This window comes from Neodiprion pinetum, chromosome 2 (genome assembly GCF_021155775.2).
Source record: "Neodiprion pinetum isolate iyNeoPine1 chromosome 2, iyNeoPine1.2, whole genome shotgun sequence".
Classification (NCBI taxonomy): domain Eukaryota; kingdom Metazoa; phylum Arthropoda; class Insecta; order Hymenoptera; family Diprionidae; genus Neodiprion; species Neodiprion pinetum.
Window position 1 is genome coordinate 1,612,748 of NC_060233.1, and position 20,638 is coordinate 1,633,385.

The 20,638-nt window shown below is 41.7% G+C and overlaps 1 protein-coding gene across 2 annotated transcripts; it reads left to right on the forward strand.

Annotated features, from left to right (window-relative positions):
• The first annotated feature begins 1,945 nt into the window (after positions 1-1,945).
• fw (CUB and Sushi multiple domains furrowed) lies at positions 1,946-20,292 on the forward strand. 2 transcript variants are annotated; one of them, XM_069133493.1, is made up of 21 exons: positions 1,946-3,355; positions 11,871-11,994; positions 12,080-12,138; positions 12,604-12,813; positions 13,681-13,776; positions 13,852-13,974; positions 14,184-14,347; positions 14,427-14,553; positions 14,623-14,772; positions 15,217-15,393; positions 15,764-15,943; positions 16,026-16,144; positions 16,240-16,474; positions 16,557-16,730; positions 16,804-17,229; positions 17,951-18,130; positions 18,215-18,388; positions 18,486-18,665; positions 18,773-18,881; positions 19,097-19,279; positions 19,379-20,292. In XM_069133493.1, exons 1-21 carry the CDS (start codon positions 3,280-3,282, stop codon positions 19,479-19,481), a joined length of 3,369 nt encoding a protein of 1,122 aa, XP_068989594.1. In that variant the 5' UTR covers positions 1,946-3,279; the 3' UTR covers positions 19,482-20,292. The 2 variants fall into 2 exon arrangements, with proteins under 2 accessions (XP_068989594.1, XP_046470494.1); XM_046614538.2 differs by having other exon boundaries at positions 19,097-19,273.
• Positions 20,293-20,638: the final 346 nt, after the last annotated feature.

A 20,638-nucleotide genomic window follows, 5' to 3' on the forward strand; every position in this document is an offset into this window, starting at 1 on the left:
CATTCGGCGAAAAATGGTGACAGAAATCAATCGAGTCTCCGTCATGAATAAGTGAAATATTGAACTTTAAGTACTTTTGGTTTTATTGAAATATTATGTATAAACGAGGTTAATATCTTTCGAAAGTGCAAAGATACAACGTTAATCAAAATATCATGAAACTGTCATAGAGTAAATGAACAACACCCCTTCCGTTCCCACTTCTATAACGAACTCCATACCTGAAGAAATTGCAACTCACCGGCCCTGCTGACGACCAAGACGACCAAGAACGGGCTTAACGACGACTCGACTTACCGGGTGACGACCAGAGAAGAAGGTCAACGAGGTCACCGAGCTTGTCGCGATCCCTGAAGACTGAGTATGCACAGTGCAATGGTCTCTCTGTAAATTGAGAGTTCAGCCTGAAACATGGACGAAGTTACATGAACACATGTATATAGTACCTACATCTCTGAGTTGTACCGACTGGTCGAAATTGAAAGTATGACCGGCAGACGATTCAGTGTGAGGAGCCAGATGACTGGGGTCTTTTTATTCCTCCTTTCTTTTTATTTTTTTCACCTCAGGCTTTCCGGCTGTATCACATGTGTTCGCTGTATATGCATATATATATATAAATTTGACCTAAATTGCGGCGCACTTTTTTTGGACCCGATCATCCTCTGAATTGAGTGAACGTTCCCAGTCCTCGAAGAAGCTTGGCATGCTGATTGCAGAAATGAGAATCGAGCGCTTGGTTATGTAGTTGGTAATTGTTGTATGGATGTAAAAGGTATTAAACTCGTCACGCTCGTTATCGGGCGCTAGGATCTGCGCATGCTATTATCTGTAATTCCATACATGATTTTCATATTAATTAGCAAACTGTGCCGTAGCTAGAGCGTCGAGTTTCCCTGCGTGGGACCACTTTCATGATGCACGAGTAAACGTGCTCTGCATGTTATACGCAACGCATTCCTAGTGAAAATCATTTCTGTAATACGAGCTTGCGAGTCGCTGTAAATTGCATAGAAAATTCCACACTGGTTAGATTATTAGGATCGCACAGCATCCAATTACCTCCTAGAAAACCGTCGTCCATATCGCCAAAAACAAAGACCTGTCCCGTCAGACTGCAAAGAAGAAGAGCAGGACAACGACAGATGTGTATTATAGTGTACGCACAGATATAATCATTGTTTGTGTAATTGCGCGAACAAAGCTGCAGTTAACCATTTTTTTTTCTACTCTCTCATAAATTACATTAAGTGAAGGTTTACGGAAACTGGGGTATAATAAACTTCTCTTCATCTGGGTCAGAGTTAATTGTCTATATCCTGGATTCATTTTATTCGCACATTATTATTTACGATCCCTCGATAATAATTACTCATACATCGTTCCGACTGATTTACAGCTTTCACACTGCAGCAGTGCGTGCAGCCAATGAGTGCTCAACTTCTACGAAACGTTATTTTTCATCGGATGAATCGAAATCTAACTTGAAAGGTAATAATTTTCTCATTACTCTAGTCTAAATTTGTATAATTTAGTGCCGTGGTTTTGTAGTCAGTGTATTTTCCAATAAAAAACAAGAGAATCGAGATATATCGAATAAAGCGAACAGGGAAAAAAATTTTCAAAAAATCGAGGCAACCTCTAAATCTTTAAAATGTGGCAACTCGTGACGATTTCCGGGTTGTTTATCACGAGTCCACGTGTCCGACGTTTCGTGCACATGACCGGGGGTCAGGATTGCTGCATAATAGCCGAGGAAACGTCCAGCAAAGGTGAGTCGTGTTAGGCATTACTCCAGAATAATAGAGCAAGTCGGTGACGAGTTGTAGCCGAACAACACGGCGAGCCGAGGCGTAGGTAGTAGGATACACGTACTTTCGTACCAAGGGGCCTTAGGCCCAAGGTGGGCCCGCGTTCGCCGCGCTGGGGCCCGAGGAGAACGAGCAGTGATCTGTCGACCGGTGAAGGGAACGCGTCGTCGAAACTCAGCGCGGCATTGTGTCTCTAAAACCCGGATTTTCTGTCTCCCGAGGAACGATATAAGCGCGCGGAGTTTCCCTGCTTCTGTAAACGATTGCGTGAAGAAAATTCACCCGCTTTGGAGAAATTTCCAGTGAAATGTGAACAGTGGATAATAAGAAAGGCTCCAACAAACGTAAGGAAGCGGAAGACCAAATTTGACACGGACAAAAAGTTGAATTTTTTTTACGAGTCAAATTCCATCGAAGAAGAAATCCGACGGTATAAAAAAACAACCGCCGTATATAATTCGTCGCTGGATGTTGCAATTCGCGGTTCAGTGAAAATTACCATTATATACAGCTAACTTGTGAGAGGTATGGCCGTTTGCGCAAAATTTAAAAGCGATTTCAACGCCTGGCAAGGAGGCGTTCACTCGCTTCGTTGCTCGTTCTTCGTTTAAAAAGGATTGTTGTTGTTGTTGTTTTTTACAAAAAATAAAGTGTCTCAGCTGAAAAAGATTCGTTTCACACTCCGAATTTAAAACGTTAGTGTTCCTGACTACTGGTAACCTGGTAAGTGGCAGTTAGAGTTGATTAAAATCGATCAAAAATTGTATCGCTGAAAATAAATGGAATACCTCAGCTTTGATTTACAACTGAATTAAAAACTGTAGTTGTTTTAAACGAACGTGGAAAGTTCTGTAGCTATTTTTCTGTCAGCAATTAACGGTCGCGAGTAGCTCGCGGGCATGTATTAAACTATACAGTTTATTAAAATGGACTGACGAAACCCAGGAAACAATTTCGACGAGATACTGTAGCATATACACAGATTCTTCATCAAAACTGCTCCCATTTAAGGTGCAGAATAGACGAGCTCGATTCGTCTAGGATCACGGAAGTACGCAGTTGATAAATATTTAAGGGACCAGATACTTTGCGCGTGTGAAATCGTAGAAGATCGTTCCAGCTGAGTTTTGCAAACCATTTTTCATGGTTTTCCGACAGTTGAGAGCATGTGCGAAAGACAGTGAATGAAGCACGTACAATTTGAGAAAGTGTGATACTCGGCCAAAGAATCTCCCGAGTTCCTTGAACATCCTTGAGCAGGACAAAGCACGACGCGAGGTGCTAAGGATATCTCGGTATCAAGTGTTTGGAAGACAATTGGAAGTGGAAGTGGAAGTGGAGGTGAATCGGTTGGAAGATTTTACGGTCCGAGTGGCTCTTGATGTCAACCGAACTTGGCAACGCTGCAGGGTTTAAACGTCAATGTGACTCACTGTGCAAAGTGTCGCCATTCTTTTAGGCGGAAAACATGTCCTCACTGTCTTTGCTGGTCCTCGGTTCACTTCTGCAGGCATGCAACTTGGCTACGGCACAAAATCTACAAGGTACGTACTCGAGGTTCTTCCTTCCGGAGATAGCGAAACCAAACCACCTCCAAGAAGTCGCGTTAAAGTTGACATTGATTGACATTACGCGAATGAATTTACCCTATATACAGGGCTGCCAGTTGCTACTCGTAGTCACTGGTGGGTATACTGTTAGGTACTAAAGCGAATGCAAACAGGTTCATTTGTGTTTGTTCGTTCACCGGGTGACCTCGTGTGGTTTTAAGATAATATTCGAGGACATTCAGCGAGTGTGTGACCGCTGTTAAAATCCACTGCACTTCTCGGCTGCTTGGTAATCGATTCTACACCACTCCTGGCAAACCTAGAGCCAAACTCATAAACTGGTCGGTAAATTTCTCAAAGACGTTAAATATTTTGATCTGAAAGGTGGTTGATGTATCCTTGGCATTTGGTGAAACGAGTGGATTGTTTAGCGCGATATTATAGGTATATCTGATTGGCTACGTGAACCGACGTCTGGATTAGCGAACCACGTTCGCGACTCTCACCTGTCGCCACCGGTTCGCTGGGGTTTCGAGTTCGAAAGGAACCTCGACGACCTCGAAAACCTGGAAAAGTAACAAGTATAATGGTTACCAGCGCCTGGTACCGCACGGTGTCTGTATGTATATATAGACTCGCGAAAAAACGTTGAGGCTTCATCCAAATCTGGGATTTGCACGTACGGATTTTTGAATCCAGATGTCGTTGTGTGGGGGCAGGTTTTTAACACTTGCAAAGTTTGCCCGGCTTATTAGGCTACGCCTGACTCGCTTCCGCCTACACTGACTCCCAAACACAAAGCATGCCTCTGCTACATTTGCCTTCGTAATACATGTGGGCAAATCTCAATCCTACATCGGAACTTTCCCAAATTACACAAAAAAAAGTTCAGAAGAATTTTTTTTTTTTTTATCATTGCTTACAGATTTTTACTCACTGAAACCAGGAAAAATAGTCAAAAAATTATATAACGGCAGGTTTTTTCTTCAACTCGTGTTTTCAGTTTCGTTTGGAGTGAAACTTCTGTTTAACTCGAAATATGGTATCCTATTTTTGATTCTAAAAATCCTATGCAAAAGTGATTTCTTACTTCCATTTTATATTTATTAGAGCGAGATGTAAGGAATAAATACAACCAGGGTAAGAGAAAATGCAAAACGGAAGTGAGTTCGGAGGTGTATCAAAGAGAAGAAGCAAAGATTTCACAGGTGAAAAGAATCAACACGGAATGTCAAGTACATTCCGTAGAGAAATCGTTTGTTTAATTTTATAAGAAATATTGTTTAGTTCATTGTAATGAAATTATGGCGTTCTTCATTATTGTTATGCTTTTTTTATGCAAATGCCTTGTATTTTGCAAGAATACTGTACGTGATGGAGGGAAATGGAAATCATTTTTGGATTCAGGACACTCGAAAACATAACATATACCAAAATCCTCCCATGAAGCTGAAACAAATATTTTTTGGCAGATCTGTGTTATCGAATAGCGGATATTCACTTGACCTGCAAAGTTCAGGTTGATTTTTTTTGTCCTGACAGGTATGAAATGATATAAAAAGCTCAAGTTTTATAAATCCAAAGAATTTTCGTCTATCGTTATCAAAAATATCCACAATTGATGAAAATTACTCTACGTTTAAAAATATAACAGTCAAGATCACGAATTAAGATAAAAATTTAGTGATACGATTGTAATAAATATTCGATTCACGTACTGTTTGTCTTCCTCTCATCACAGATCTATCCGATCGTCATTTCCAATGTGAGCAGGTCTGAGTTTAGTACAGCAATTAAACAGTGCAATTAAACGAGGAATTCAAAAAGATGAAAGGTCACGGAGATACCGAAAATCAAGGAGAATAATTTCGAACTCCTACGGTCTAAAATAAACCGTATAAGTAGATATAAGACAGCGTTGAGACGAAGGGGGAGTAAATGTCCGAATCGTCGACCCTACATTTATTCGGGAATACCGAAACGCGTGAATTATCAATTAACGCGAACTCGCCTAATCGCCCACTCCGGTCTCTCGACTCCAACTAAATTCTCACATCGCGAGCTGGTTATTTAGCAAGGACTACTCCGACTCCGCTCGGAACAGATTGTGTAACGAGCGAAATTTCTACTCGAGGAAACCGACTCTTGTTCGGCGCGTATTTATTATAAGTATACTTATACCTATCTGCCTATATCTGTTACATCAGAATATTGTCTAGCTACGCGAAATTTCACTCCTCCTCGGATCGCGTCTCATCCGAAACTCTGCAGACTGAAAATATCATCTCGATATACGCAAACAAAAAAAAAACAAAAAAGAAAATTACCGATTCAGAATCTACAATTAATTACGTCTGCATTAAAAATACGTCGTATCAAAATTCTGTAAAACTCGCTGTAATTAAATTTCCTTGAAAAAAATTGACAAAAAACTTGAGTAATGATAATAATAATAGTTATAAAATCGAGAGATTTTACCGTGTTTGCGTTTTTATTATAAAATATCCACTACAGTTTAAACCGGTAAATTTAACTGATAGCTTTTTGACACGTTAAAAAAATCCGTACGCTGTGATCCGTTCATTCAATTGCCATATTAAAGACAGTGTTTTACCCCATTCATTTTTTTTTATTATTTCTTCAATCTTCCGTTCACGGTTTGGCATTTTTATTTATTTTTTTTTTTTTCTCTGTAATTGAATTATTGTTCGTGATTTTCTCACCTTAGAACGACGAAAAAAAATGTACAATGATAGGCGATTCGAACAACAAGGCGTGGACAATATTGACCTGTGCGAACTTAAGTGCAGTAAGTATGCATGAGGCTGCACACGATTAACGTGTCTAAATCCCATTTACCAGAGCAAGCAAGATCTAGACAACACGTACGTCTACTTATACTTGCTAACGGTGGTCTGGATATGCGATCCGTTTACCCGACGTATCTACGTTTGCACTTATATTTATGTACAATATCTGCGTATGTTGTATGTAAGGCGAATCGCGGTACGCCTACGCATTTGCAATATCAATCATGCAACCACCACAAGAGATATTCTCTCCCATTTCAGCTCGATGCCGACGAATTTAACGCCGCGTATTTAACTCTTGCAATATTAAATGTTGAATTCGTTCTTTTAATACGAATACCACGGTGAGACCGGCGTAACATTTAACAGCCACCTCCGGGAATGGACCAGTGTGCAATACAACGCAAACTAGAGATTTGCACCGTCCAAGATACACGATATATGTATATGGGGCATTCTGTGTCAAATTAGCAGCCCATGTACATGACGCCTGTCGATTCTGATCATTTTTTAATACGATGGTTTATACCAATTCGGAAAGGTCTCGGGAATTTTTTCATATTTTGTTTAGCTACTGATGAAATTTGAAAGAAAAAAAAAATCGGAAATCCGATTCCGATAACAGATTTTTTTTTTCTTGCAAGTTCTTAATTTTTCCATGTCGCAATCATTTTTTCTCTTTTACTTTTTTGTTCAATGTGCCTCGATCGAAATAAATTGGGGAAACACATAATTTTCATCGTTTCGTGATCTATTCAGATCGGGGAATAGGAAAATAAAACAAAATAAAAAAACTTCAATTCTCACATTGAAAAAGTAAAATCGTATGAGAAAAATAATAAACATTGAGATCCCATTATCATATGGAGCTTAAGAATCACGTTTCAAATCATAGCATGTGTGTGAATTTGTTCAGATTTAAAAAAATGGCTTTTCCGGTATCAGTTTTTAGATTTTTTTCAAAATTTACCGGTGGGTAAAAAAATCTGAAAAAAATTCCTAAGCCTGTTTGGAACAGTATGAACGTCATACTGAAAAATAATTAAAATCGAAGTTGTTGAACTACATGGATTGTTAACTTGACGTGGAATGCCCCATATGTATATAAATTTTCAAGTCCAGATAATAATTCAACATTCCTGACATAATTGACTGGATTACCTTTTATGGTTTCCAGCTTGTATATCAGACCTGGTAAAAATTTTCCGTCAGTTGGTTTTTTTTCTCAATTTTTTCCCCCCACTTTCTTCCGACCAGGATACAAATGCTCGTGAGTTCTGAGACCGCGATTTCATCGTGCGGTCGTTTCTTCCAATTCCTTTCATTTTCTTTTTTTTTGGTTTTTTTTATTTTATATTTTTGTTCACAGCGTTTTTGTCCAGCGGTTTTCTTTCGCACACTGACCAACCAGCAAGTCTAAAATTTGCTATACTTGACGCTATACGCCATACTTTTACAGCCAACCGGCAGGTACCTTCGAAATATCGGTTGTAATTGCGAAACTTCGAAGTCTTCACGTAGCCGCATGTCCAGGTGGGAAATATTTTTTGTAACCGTAATGTTAAGCCGTGTATAATAATCGTGCGGCCAGCAGCAAAGCATAACGCGAGCACGTATATCGGACGCAATACATGCGGCCTAATCGTGAGCTAATTCAACCATAAAGACAAGCCCTGCACATGCCGATACCGTTATGCACAAGTACTTAACCGACCAGTGAAAGTGTCCCTCGAAAAAACGTTACGCTCATGGAAGAGAATGTAAGGAAGAGAAAAAAAAAATTAGGAAGAGACAAAGCGATCGAAAAAAGGGTAAAAAATTCAAGAAAGAAACGACAATACATTTTTTCTCGATATTCGATTGAATTCGAAGTGAAAGGTGTAACGTTTTTTCTATACATGTGAAACCGTTATAATAACATCATCGTCGATATGATAAACCTGCTGTAAAGTTAGATTGTAAATTTGTCGTTGATGTAAATTTCCTTTTTTAATTTCGTAATGGTAAATAAAATTGATTAAATACAGCTTGATCATCTTCAAATTTACACAAACATCCACTTTTCGCTGATATTCTGGTTGATTCGTGTAATGGGGAGTAATAATAATTATTGTACCAGGCGATGGGAAAATTGTTCTAAAGATATATACATATATATATATATATATATATGTGGCTGAAATGAGCCTGAACCACGGGTTGATTATTAGCCAGAGATAAGAGCCAGATGTTTTATTGTTAGATTTGCATCACTGTTTCAATTCGTTGGGAAGATTGGACGATGTTTCGAAACGCCCTTAGAAACATGGTGGGAAACAATAGATTGGGAAACGACAAGGCTTGTGCTGCCGGTGAAGTTATGCGGCATGAAGAACCGTTCGAATCGGAATTTGCTCTCCCTGGAGTTCTTCCGCTGATATATTCGATTTGAAACATTTTTTTTTCTGTTTTCCTTCTTCACGATTACAAGGTCTTGAATCTGATGAGACCCCTGATAAAAATGTCCCATGGAATCCGTTTGATTCGTTCCAATTTTTGATGGGATCCTATAGGAACTCGGCTAATCCATAGAAATTTGGAACGGATTTGGATGGATTCTATGGAATTAGTATAGAAATTTTCAACAGGGAAGCGAAGATTGAAGATAGAAAACGGCGTCTCGCAGTTGTCTGATTGACGTTCAGTGGTTGGTGGTTATGGATTTTTAAGCGGCACCTCAGAAACCATCGCGAAAGTGTTATTCGATAAAATTGCGAACCGGTTAGACGCAGTATTACCCAAGCGAAGCGATAAAGTTCGTTTTCGTCGTGAAACGCGTCAACCACGTTCATACTTTTCCTTTATTTTGACACTACGGGCATACCTTCACCATAACTATTAACTGGAAAAGTTTTATCACAACGAGAAATGAAAAATGTAATTATATCAATTCAAGAAGAAATAACTGCCGAATCGCCTCTTGACATGCCTTACTTTGAAGGATGGCTTCAACCCCTTAAAGTGTTCAATGGTAGATGAAAAAAATACGTGTCGCTTAGTTCTTAGTCTACTATAAAATGTTACAAAGAAATCAAATCGGAGATATCGACCTGGTATACCTTCCTTGCGAAATTTGATGGACCCAGAGATTTCCGTTAGAAGAGGTTTCAAGGAGAGAAATTCAAATTGATCGTGAAGTGAACCCTGTTGATCTAATCCAGTGATGAAACTCCACCTTTTCGAAAGATGGGATCACCGGGTTCAAAGTCGGGTTAATTCCGAGGGGAAATGATTTTCCGTGATGATAAAAATGAGGAAGGAGTGAACGGCAGATGCCGGGCACTTAGGGTCAAGTAAGGTCAGTTTCGAGAGAAGCTTTTCGAAGAGGGGAGACGCGGTGTGAAACGAATTCTTGGCGCGTCGAGTCGTCGTACCGTTACTCGGGCATTTTCTAGGGCAAGACGTCGTACCAAGAGGCACAAGACTCGACCTCCGAAGCAAGGAACGTGGCACGGCGATGATCACGCCAGACCAACGCATGTAACCGGTTGACCCAGACCCGTAGAACCCGAGGGCTATTAAAGCCGTTAAAGTTATCTCGAAGTCAGTTTCCTCGGATCGATGGAAAGCCTCGATGGAACTGTACGAGGAGTGCAAAAAGGCTTTCAGATATTAATTCAGGGAAAGCCGGCAAGTAATTTCCAGCAAATTGCATATGGAGTAAGCGGCGCGTTTGATAGAAAGTTGGACGATGTCCTGCGTGCGGTCAAATGACACTAGCTGACGCTGCGGCTGAAGATCAACTTCAGACTATCTCACTGATGCTCTGAATGAATTCAACACCAGTGGTGAACCACCAGAAATGTAGCCAACTTTTTGAATGCGCTTTTTCAGTTAGGTACCTCATGATGTCGAGTAGCGGGTGTACAGTAGGATGGTTCATTGCTTAATGACCACGATACAAAAAAATAAATAGTTGGTAGCGACTTCTAAATACGTTCCTATCTCCTCCAGGTGTTACGACAATGCTTTCTTCTGCTTCATTTGTCACAAATTTTTCGAGTTGCACCTTAAAAACAAAAAGTTCAAAAATGAACCACCCTAGTACAAAACCAAATTGCCTGTATAACTGATCCGTGGATTTTGGCGGTCGTGTACCCAGTTCCGATCAAAATCCACTCGATCCCAGCACCGAACAATCCATGGCTGCGCGTCTGTTGTGTAGTGTGGGTTTTTATAGCTGCGGCAAACCGCCAGCTGACGTAGATTACTGGGTGAAAGGCTGAGCAGGTTTAGATATCACAACTATACCTGCGCATTCCTGCATGAGTATAGGTAAATAACGTGCTAAAGGAAGCTTTCGGAATAGAGCTGTACCGTTTTTTACTCGCTCGCGAGTGAATGCCTGCACGCATCTTTTGAAACGCACCTGTAGCTTCAGCGGCTAGGAGGCGCAGGAGATGATTCAGGGTCTTCTTCTTCTTCCGCCACGCCTCGTCGGGCTGAAAATAAAAGGAGTCCTGTTTCCCAGATGAGATCGAGAAGCACGCGCTGTTCCGCACCGCGGAAAACCGTTCGTGACTGTTTGTGTATACAAATACAATGCCCCAAACAAAGCGTGGCAAAACAATACGTCACGCCTCGCGAATCTCCTGCTTCTACTGCTCGCTCAAGTCTGCCTCGAGATTGTTCTTCGCACCGTTTGGACGTTCACAGCGATAATCAATGTTCCATAGTACAACCAGTTGAACAGTTGGAGACCAGACCACACCAAACACTTCTCGGGCAAATGGGTTGTTTGTGACTTTCCATTCTAGAGAACCACACGAAGCTTTTACTAGTTTTTTTTTAATAATAATAAAAATGAATAATCCCTTTCATGCATGAATGCAGCAACACTCTTGATCCCACGGTGAGATTTTGAAACTCTGGAATCAGAGAATGGCTCAAGTACCTAAGAGCAGATAGTGGCCTCGAGGTCAGGCCTCGGAGTTGATGTTAGTAGACTTCACTGGAATCCGAACGGTATTCGCGTAGGCTTGTTCGATATATCTTGAAGTCAAGTCTCGCGGCGGTTTGACTTTGAGACTGTGAATTATTCCGTGCAGTGACGTTTCTTTGAAGGTTTGTAATTCGGTGCCTGGGTCTCGAGGCATTATCATTCGGGAGAGGCCAAGTGGAGCGAGAACGTAGTGCAGCATGAGTATGCAAGGTACGATAGCTATACCATTATAGCGTCACTACATATTCATGCAATTATGAACAAGTCTCCGGTTACTTTGCTCTTACCGGCGGAAGTACGGCGTCCAGACAAACGCGTAATCAATTTTATCCAGTGAATTTACACAAGTTCAACATCGAAGGCCACTTCCTTGACAGAGCGTTAACTAATAGTCACCTAGAAAGGCGGACCCTCTCTGACTAGCCCGTATTTTTACAGGTCATCGTTCCTCAACCTAATTACCATTGCTATGATAATTACTGAATAGCTAGAAGAATTCCCGTGTTCTTTGCAATTGCAGATAAGCTTACGTGGAAGGAAATCAGTCTCTAGCAGTGTCATTAATGTCAGAGTAGTTAATTGTGTCGACGAGCTATTTGAGCGGATGCTTCGAGATTAGAGATATACAAAATCAGCACTACGGTGCAAAACAATGTAATTGAATATTTCAACGATGCTAATTTTCTTACACACATTCTCTTTCTGCTCCCGCGGACAGGATCGGACCTGCGATGTAGCCATCCAGCTGTACCCGTTAACGCCAAAGTTTCCTTGTCCACGGAAACCTTGAATCCCGGGACTCTCGCCACTTACAACTGCGATGCTGGTTACGAGTTGTTCGGGTAAATTCCTTTCTAAAATGCGGCATCAATATTTTCCTTATTATATATAATTTTACCAACAATAACAACTCCGCATTTATTTCAGTCAATCCACGCTGACTTGCAGCAATAGAGGAAAATGGCAAGGAGAACTACCGTTCTGTGGTGAGTGAATTATGGCGCAAGCTTTTTTGTTTATTCTCGACGATTGTTAATTGTTGTTCATGCAGGTGCATATTTTTTATTCATGATACTGCAGAGACGTTTCACTCGTAATTTATAGCTATACCATACGTATATTGAATAGTGTAGCATTGCAGTAGCAGCAGCAGCAGCAGCGACGACAAAGTCAGTTTCGCATCGTAACAATTCACCGTTCACTTTCTCTTTTTGCGTCGTCGTAGCTCCAAGGCATAATCGTGTATTAAATTCACAATAATTTCTATTCATTGCACGATGCGCTGCATAATGACAGTGTTCTCGGTATTGCTTCCTCGACAATTAGTCCGCGCGTGGTGAGGGATGGTGCACGATCAGATAAAGTTAATGCGACAGGTAATGTCACAGATAAGATTACTTAAAAGCACTAAATTGAACGACACTGGTAACAAAGTGATTTCATTTCTCCAGGAACAAATGTGGCCTTTCGAAAGCCCGCGAATCAATCGACGACCGTTAGAGGAGGCGACGCTGCCCATGGAAATGACGGTGACGTTGGTACCGAACACGATGGGCGCAGGTGCACCGAGACCCAAAGAGAGCACAGCCCCTGGTGGAGGGTGCAGTTGATGAAGGACTACGCTGTAAAAGTGGTCAGAGTCACCACCAGAGGCTGCTGTGGTGAGTCTGCCACTAATTACAACATTTCGGCAACAACTCGAATCGAAATTTAGCGCCTATATTTCACTCTACCAAGGTTCATGTCAGCTTGTTCATGCATTGACGTTCTAGCTCCAAAAAATTTAAGAACAAACCCTACATCGAACCTCCAATTTATAAAAATTAAAGTACCAAACCTACTTTTACGCTCTCAGTAGAAGATTGAAATCTATTTTGACGTGATTCAATTTACAGCTCCGCCTTCGGACCTGTAACTCTCCTCTATAGGTATGTTATTACAGCGACATTTAAGTGTTCAAAATAAATAATCCAAAGACTATTTCGACATAATTTTGACAAGTTCAATAACGTTTGAAAATTAAGTATTGCATTTCAACTGTATTCATTCAACGTTCTTATGAATACAAAAATCATCTTAACTGCTTGAATATACAGAAAATACGGGCAAACGCATTTGTAAACCAAGTCCTATTTAATGGGATTCTAATTTCAGTTCATAAATTGTAATTGGATTTCTTGTATTTCAATCATATTCAATCAGCAGCGATAGAACTTTATGAGCGGGTTAGGATTTTGAACGTCGGAGGAGGGTTTCAAGCGATCAGGTTTAACCCTACCTCTGGAGGGTGAAGGGAGCTTCCAAACATATTCTACTTTGAGCCTAAACTCGGTAAATCAGGAAACTTCGGACATTTTTATCGTCAAAGTAGGATCTGATGTTGCATTAAAATAAAACCCACTTCACCATCTTTAGGAGCTCCTATGTAGGGTTTAAAGTGGGTGCTAAATTTCGACTCAAGAACGCCCGGGCAATGATCTGACATTTTTTTTTTTTAACGTTGTACAAAACACTTCTCATGGTTGTAGGTCACCAGCCACTCAAGGACCTCGAAATCCGGGTTGGAAACAGCAGCACGGAACTACAGAGGAACCCGTTATGCGCCTGGTTCCCCGGAACGATAGGTAAAATAGATTTTATGCGTAATATGCAGAGGATACATACTTGATTGACTGTTATTCTTCATCATTGGGTTGCAGAAGAGGGAGTCACCAAGACTCTAACCTGCGCGAGAGCTCTGGTGGGTCAGTACGTCTTCCTGCAGCTAGTCGGGGTAGAGGGGAGCCTGAGCCTCTGCGAGGTCGAAGTGTTCGCGACTGACGGTGAGCGAGGAACGAGACGACGTGAATACGTACTTGAAGATTTAATGAGAGACATTTTATGGTCCGTCAACCGGAAACTTTGTTGGCGAAGAACGGTTCCACGTTCAGTGGAGTCTCTTTGTCCCTTGTCTCCTTGACTTTGATGGCAATGAACCTCGACGGAGATCAGAAACCAGTAGTCACGTTGTTGCTCTTCCATGTCATTTCAGAGTTCTCCGTCGACAGATGCGCAAGCGCCGGAACACCCGCCGATACTGACATTGCAGCGTTCAACTCAACCTGCTACGAGTTCGTCGTTACCAAAGGAGGATCCTTCCAGGATGCCAAGAACTACTGTCAGGCTCGTGGTGGCGATCTGGTCCACGGATTCATGGTGAATGCTCGAGTCGGCTGCAGACCACTCTCTCGAATCTCGTTCAACTTGAGTTCATTTAATCAGAATCCTCTTTTAGGGCGCCTCGTCAAATTTCATACTAAACAACCTCGAGCGAAGGAAGAACAAGTTGAAGACACAGTTGGTGTGGATTGGGGCTGAAAAGGAGCCGCAGATAGCTGCGAGAACCTGGCGATGGGTGGATGGTGAGTTCATCGGTGTTCTCTTCATCCCGTAGCTGCTTGGAGCGTGTAATCAGTGCCGTTATCATTTAGGCGAAGTCGTGCAGAGCCCAGCCTGGGGCAAGGACCAACCGAACAACTATAACGGGGAGCAGAACTGCGTGGTCCTTGACGGTGGTAGGGCCTGGCTATGGAACGACGTTGGCTGTAACCTAGATTACCTTCACTGGATTTGTCAAAGCAGTGAGTGTAACGAGCATACATGCGTATGTCCTGAGATCCGTCGTTTTACGTCAGACGACAAAGCAAAGACAATCACTTGTATACCAGGTTGTAGCTCCCACGATTCAATGCCAACCGTCGAAACGAATAACAATAGAATTCCTCTTGTCGTTATTCGCAATTATTTTCATTCTCGTTGAACATCTCTTTGAAGTAGGTATCCAAGTCCATAAATCAGTAAGTTTTATCTGAGAACGGTTTCTAGAGTTCTGCATTCTGAAAGGCAAACACGAAATCATTTGGCATTGAAGTTTGCCTTTTTAGTAGCTCCTTGACCGTAGCGATAAACAAAAAAGCTTATTGCCAAGTTGAGTTTCATGACCCCAATGGACAAAGACGTAACAACATATTGTAGTTTTAGTTATTACCGACGTTATATGTTCAAAACTTTTTCCCATCGTTAAGAACCAAGGATGTGCGGTAGTCCCGACAAGGCAGAAAACACGCAAATAACAGGAAACGAGAGATCGGTGGGATCGACAATCGAGTACGAGTGTCCTGAGGGATTTATGCTCGTTGGTTCACGGATCAGGACGTGTGCAGAGTCTGGATTCTGGAGCGATATCGCACCAGACTGTAAATGTAAGCCGATCACTTTACATGTTCTGTTTACCGATTAAGATATTAATCGACGGATATACCCAACCGAAAGTGAGTCTCAGTGAGAATATTGACCACTGCGATGAGATAAAAATCTGAAAAAAATCAATCATAACCAAGTTGATAAGATCATTCGTTTTGAATAATAATATTGCCAAAAACTTGTTGATAAATTGTTTAAAAAAAAATTTGTGTAACAAATCTGTAATGAAAATTTTTTTTAAGTACATATAAAATGAATTCGTTGATTTCTATAAGTACCTATGAATTTTTTTGGAATTTTCGGTGTATCCAGTAATACCTTAAATAATAAAATCTATCAGACAAGTGTTAACATAATACTCTTCGACAGTCGTGGATTGTGGTCCACTCCCAGGCCTGGACCACGGCTCTGTGACCCTTGTGGACGAAAGAACAACCCACGGAGCCTTGGCCGAGTACAGTTGCAATGAGAACTACACTTTGGTGGGCGACGTGAGACGGGAATGCGGCGACGCTGCTCTATGGACCGGGAGTCAGCCGCAATGCATGTGTAAGCATCTAACTGCCCCCATCATGTACTTCGATGCCAGAGTCCAGTAGTGAAAGTCCACTAACCGATGATTGATTTTTAGTCGACTGGTGCCCCGAGCCACCGGCAATCAACGGAGGACTTGTCACAACTTCAGGAAGACGCGCTGGATCGATGGCGACTTACTCGTGTCAAAACGGGTTCATCTTGTTCGGTGACAACGTAAGTACTTCCAAAGGTTCTTCCACCCCAAGTTCTTCTATAATTGTTATTGATTCTCCTTTGCTGACAACTTTTGTGCTCGCTATTGTGATAAGGTCCTGGAGTGCGACATGGGCGGTAAATGGTCCGGCAAAGCACCCCAGTGTCGATTCGTGGACTGCGGAGCTCCGGCACAGATCGAATCGGGCACAGTGAAGCTGATCAACGGTACGACGACGGTGGGCAGCCTCATGGAATACACCTGCCCTGAGGACTACTGGCTCACAGGAGAGGCGAGGCACGTCTGTACCAAAGACGGTAAATGGAGTGACGAGACTCCGTACTGCGAACGTGAGTGTCTTGCTTCTTTTAGTAAAGGGAGTAAAGAAGAAGTCAATCGCGTCACGAATCACGTTTTCTATTTATTTCACAGTGATATCATGCGAAGAACCCGAAACCCCAACTGGCAGCAACATCGTTAAATACGACAGGAATGTCCACGGCGTGATCGAATACGAATGCGAAGCAGGGTACCTGATGTACGGAGATGCGCGTCGGACATGTGGCACGGATGGATATTGGACCGGAGATGTTCCTGATTGCGAATGTGAGGCATTAGTGATGATTTAGAATCAAAATCCATCGCTTGATCCTTATGAGATCATATTAATTCTCCGCAGATGTGGACTGCGGTAGAGTCCAGACGATTCTTTACGGAGCGGTTGAATATGTTAACGGTACGACGCACCTTGGAAGCGAGATCACATACTCGTGCACGCCAAACTACCGGCTGAATGGCGTCCCGAGGAGGTACTGTCTCGACAATGGTCAGTGGAGCGATGCGACGCCAAAATGCAAGGAAGTCCGTTGTCCTGAGCCTGTTCTTGCGGAGCATGGAATTCTCTCGGTTACCGGAAACGACCGAATGCTCGGAAGAACATTCATCATAACTGGAACCGTCGAGAACTCCAATACCGGCGCTACTTCCTACAAAATAGGTGCATCGGCCAAGTACCGATGCGAACGAGGGTACAAAGTCGTCGGAGAACCACTTTCCACCTGCGAAGACAACGGACGATGGAGCGGCGAGGTTCCTCAGTGCGTTTGTAAGTTTCCCTCAACGTTTCTATCCAAAACCACCCTCGCTTGGCATGTCTTACCCAGGTAGCACACTTATCCAAAGGCTCACTATCATTCGACTACAAAAAGTCAACGTTGTATCTAATTAAAAAAAATGTCGACAAAAAATAGACAAAATGTCGGCTATTTTTGAATGGTTATAGATCGTCACAAAACTGGACTTAAAGTTGACATGCAGTATACTTCATGTTTACAAATGTCTTCTGAAATGCCAAGTATAAAGCAATTCGACTAGACAACCCGTTCTCACCTTATTCCAGTTATTATTCCTGGAAAGTCAAGTGAAAACTTTTTGATATTTTTCAGACAGATAAATGTTTTTTGCGAGCGTATTCATGTGCCGAATGAACGTCAACGTTTGATGGCAGTTAGACTGAATAATCGCTATCTTGTACTCGATGAAAGCTGACTATTAGTCCACGTAATTAGCTAACTTGGAAATTATTGCCTTTTTGTCTTGACTACTCACAATTAACTGAAAACCGAATCATAGCTTACGTCGGGCGTTGCTTTTACCATGACATTTCAGAGGACACTCGCGCACTATTAGACAGTGTACAGTTGACTTGAAATAGTTGACTGGGAATTTCTTTCGATATTAAGTCAACTAACAACCAATAGTGTCCACCAGAGTTCGTGATGCACTAGCATATTCGCACCTTTTCTCTAATCTTTTTTACTCCACAGACGTTGACTGCGGTAAGCCTGAAGAGATTCAGCATGGACACTACACGCTCACGTCGAATGCTTCATACTACGGAGCCGCGGCTTTGTATGAGTGTGACGGCAACTTCGAACTGGACGGATTCGCACGAAGACTTTGTCTCGAGAATGCTACGTGGAGTAATGACACTCCCGTCTGCAGAGGTGAGTGATTCACATGCCGCATGAAAATCGCTTGACATTCCAGACTATTATACATCCCTGCGACTCGATCTACGTTTCTTACAGAAATCAGATGCATGGATCCTGATCGAACCGGCGTTCTCTCAGCCCAGGTGTCGACCCACAGCGTCGGCGGTGTCGCCCACTACGCATGTCCTCGAGGTTACTATATGGAGGGCAACGGGACCCGAATTTGTCTGCAGAATGGTTCATGGAGCGGCAGCATCCCAGCTTGCTTCGGTAATTAGTGTGATCTTGATATTTCCGTTCGCGTAAAATTCATGTTCATTACTGAAGAAGTTTAGTGAAGAACCTAATAATTATTTTTCTGTTTCAGCTGTTGACTGCAAATATCCGGGACAGATCGAAAACGGTAGAGTGATAGTCGTCAACGGTTCCACAGTCTATGGTGGAGCAGCTGAATATCACTGTCTACCACAGTTCGAACGTGTCGGACCCTTCCTCAGAAAGTGCCTTGATACCGGACTCTGGAGTGGTCAGGAACCAACGTGCGAATGTAAGTGCTCTTTGATATGTGTAGTCATAGTAAATTCGTTATATCAAGCGGACCAATATGTCTATGTATAGACATTCAGAATAACAGTTGGACTATTACAATTCCAGTGGTCACGAACGACGTTGCTGAGGCCCAGGGCGTGGGAACCAGCGTAGGCATCGGCGCCGGAGTTATTCTCTTCATCCTTTTGATACTCGGTCTGATTTATCTGAGATTGTAAGTGCTTATCGTGTATTCAAATCACTGATCATCATTCAGCACTGTAGAGTGGTCTATAAAAGGGTCACTTTTGAACTTCGATTATTTTTTAATTATCTGGAGCCGATTTGGGGGGCGCACCAGTCGAAATTCAAAAATCACGTATAAATAATAAGAAAAATAAGTATAAGACATCTTCGCCTTGATGTTAACCATAACGATCATTTTTTTAGACGGAAGGCAACGCCGGTAAAAAATACTGAGAATGTCCAAGCAGCGGACCGTAAAGAGGACCAAAACGCGGCTGTGATGTCGTACGCGAGCCTTAACGACGGGACGACAAATACGGGTTACGAAAACGTCCCCGAGGAAGGACTGTACGACAGTCCTTACAGCATTAGCAGTAGCACGTACGGGTAACATTTCATATTTAGCTATGGTCTTTCCCTATTCCCTCCGAATCTAGAAATCTTCAGAGCTGGATCCAACTTATATCCGGTTCTTTCTGGTTTAAGGTATGGCGGCAGCAACGGCGGAAGGACGTACGATAATAGACATTACGAGGTTGAACCGACTCCGAGGAACGGAATCACAATAAACGGGGTATCAGTGCGGTAGGCACAACTTCCTATCCTTCATCTTGAACTTAGTATTTGAAATTGTGTGAGCGTTGAGGAGAATCGCGTCGTTGCATAGGGAATTTGTTTGCCATCTTTCGATCGAAAGTTTAGTTGTTCAAAATTACCGCGGAGTCGGTGAGAGGAACACGATTGGCTGCAGCACTTCTGATGCAGATTATTGCACGTGGCGCCATCTCGCAGATCCCTGGAAAATTTACCAGAACTATAAAGAGCCTACGGTACTATTGATAAGGATAATTCGAGCTCCTTCATTTTTCTCCTCGTACTCTGACTAAGAAAAACAAGTTAAAACATCATAGAAACCTTTATGTCTGTATCAGGAAAGGACGAAGAGTATAAATATTGGGAGAAAATATGTTTCTCAAAATACATGCAACGACCGCATTCTTGATACAGTTTAAAAAAAAAACTCTACTTTTTGTTTCTCTGTTTATATTTTTTTTTATCATGATTATAATTGTTTTAAAATAATGTCGAAAAGGAGAGTTTCATGGAGGAGTTGTCAACCTGCCGATCTTACGCAATTAATTTATAAAACTTCGTATTATAATATATTATAATATTTAAATGTGTAAATAGACGCTAACTGCATGAGTGTGAGATAAATTAAAGCGTGTAGCTAAAAAAACAAAAGAAAAAAATTATCCCGGTGTTTTAGAGAAGAAAAAGAAAACCCGATTGTATGATTTTCTGTATATACTTATATATTATACGCATATCCATATGCAAACGTTGTAAGTGTTCATTATTTACTACAAAATATAGGTACAATGTATAATGTTTAGAAATGTCTGGACGTGTGTGAATTATTACTCATAAATGAATAAGTCATTTTATTTTTCTTTCAAAACAATCGAATCGTCACTTTTCTTTCCACTCCGATCAGGGAATTAAAAAAAAAAAAAATAATAATACACATCATACACACGCATACATATGTACGTATGTGCTAATATTTTAGAATGAAATCCGACCTTCGTGTAAACTGTGGTAATGTACACACTTATTGCGAAACAACAAAATTAGTTCATTCGCAGTCCATATAAGGCAACGTAATCGTGCCCCAAGAACGTTCAAACTTCCAAGTACGGTATACTCAGCGGAGATCTCGAAGTCTCGGTGAATGTGCGCTCA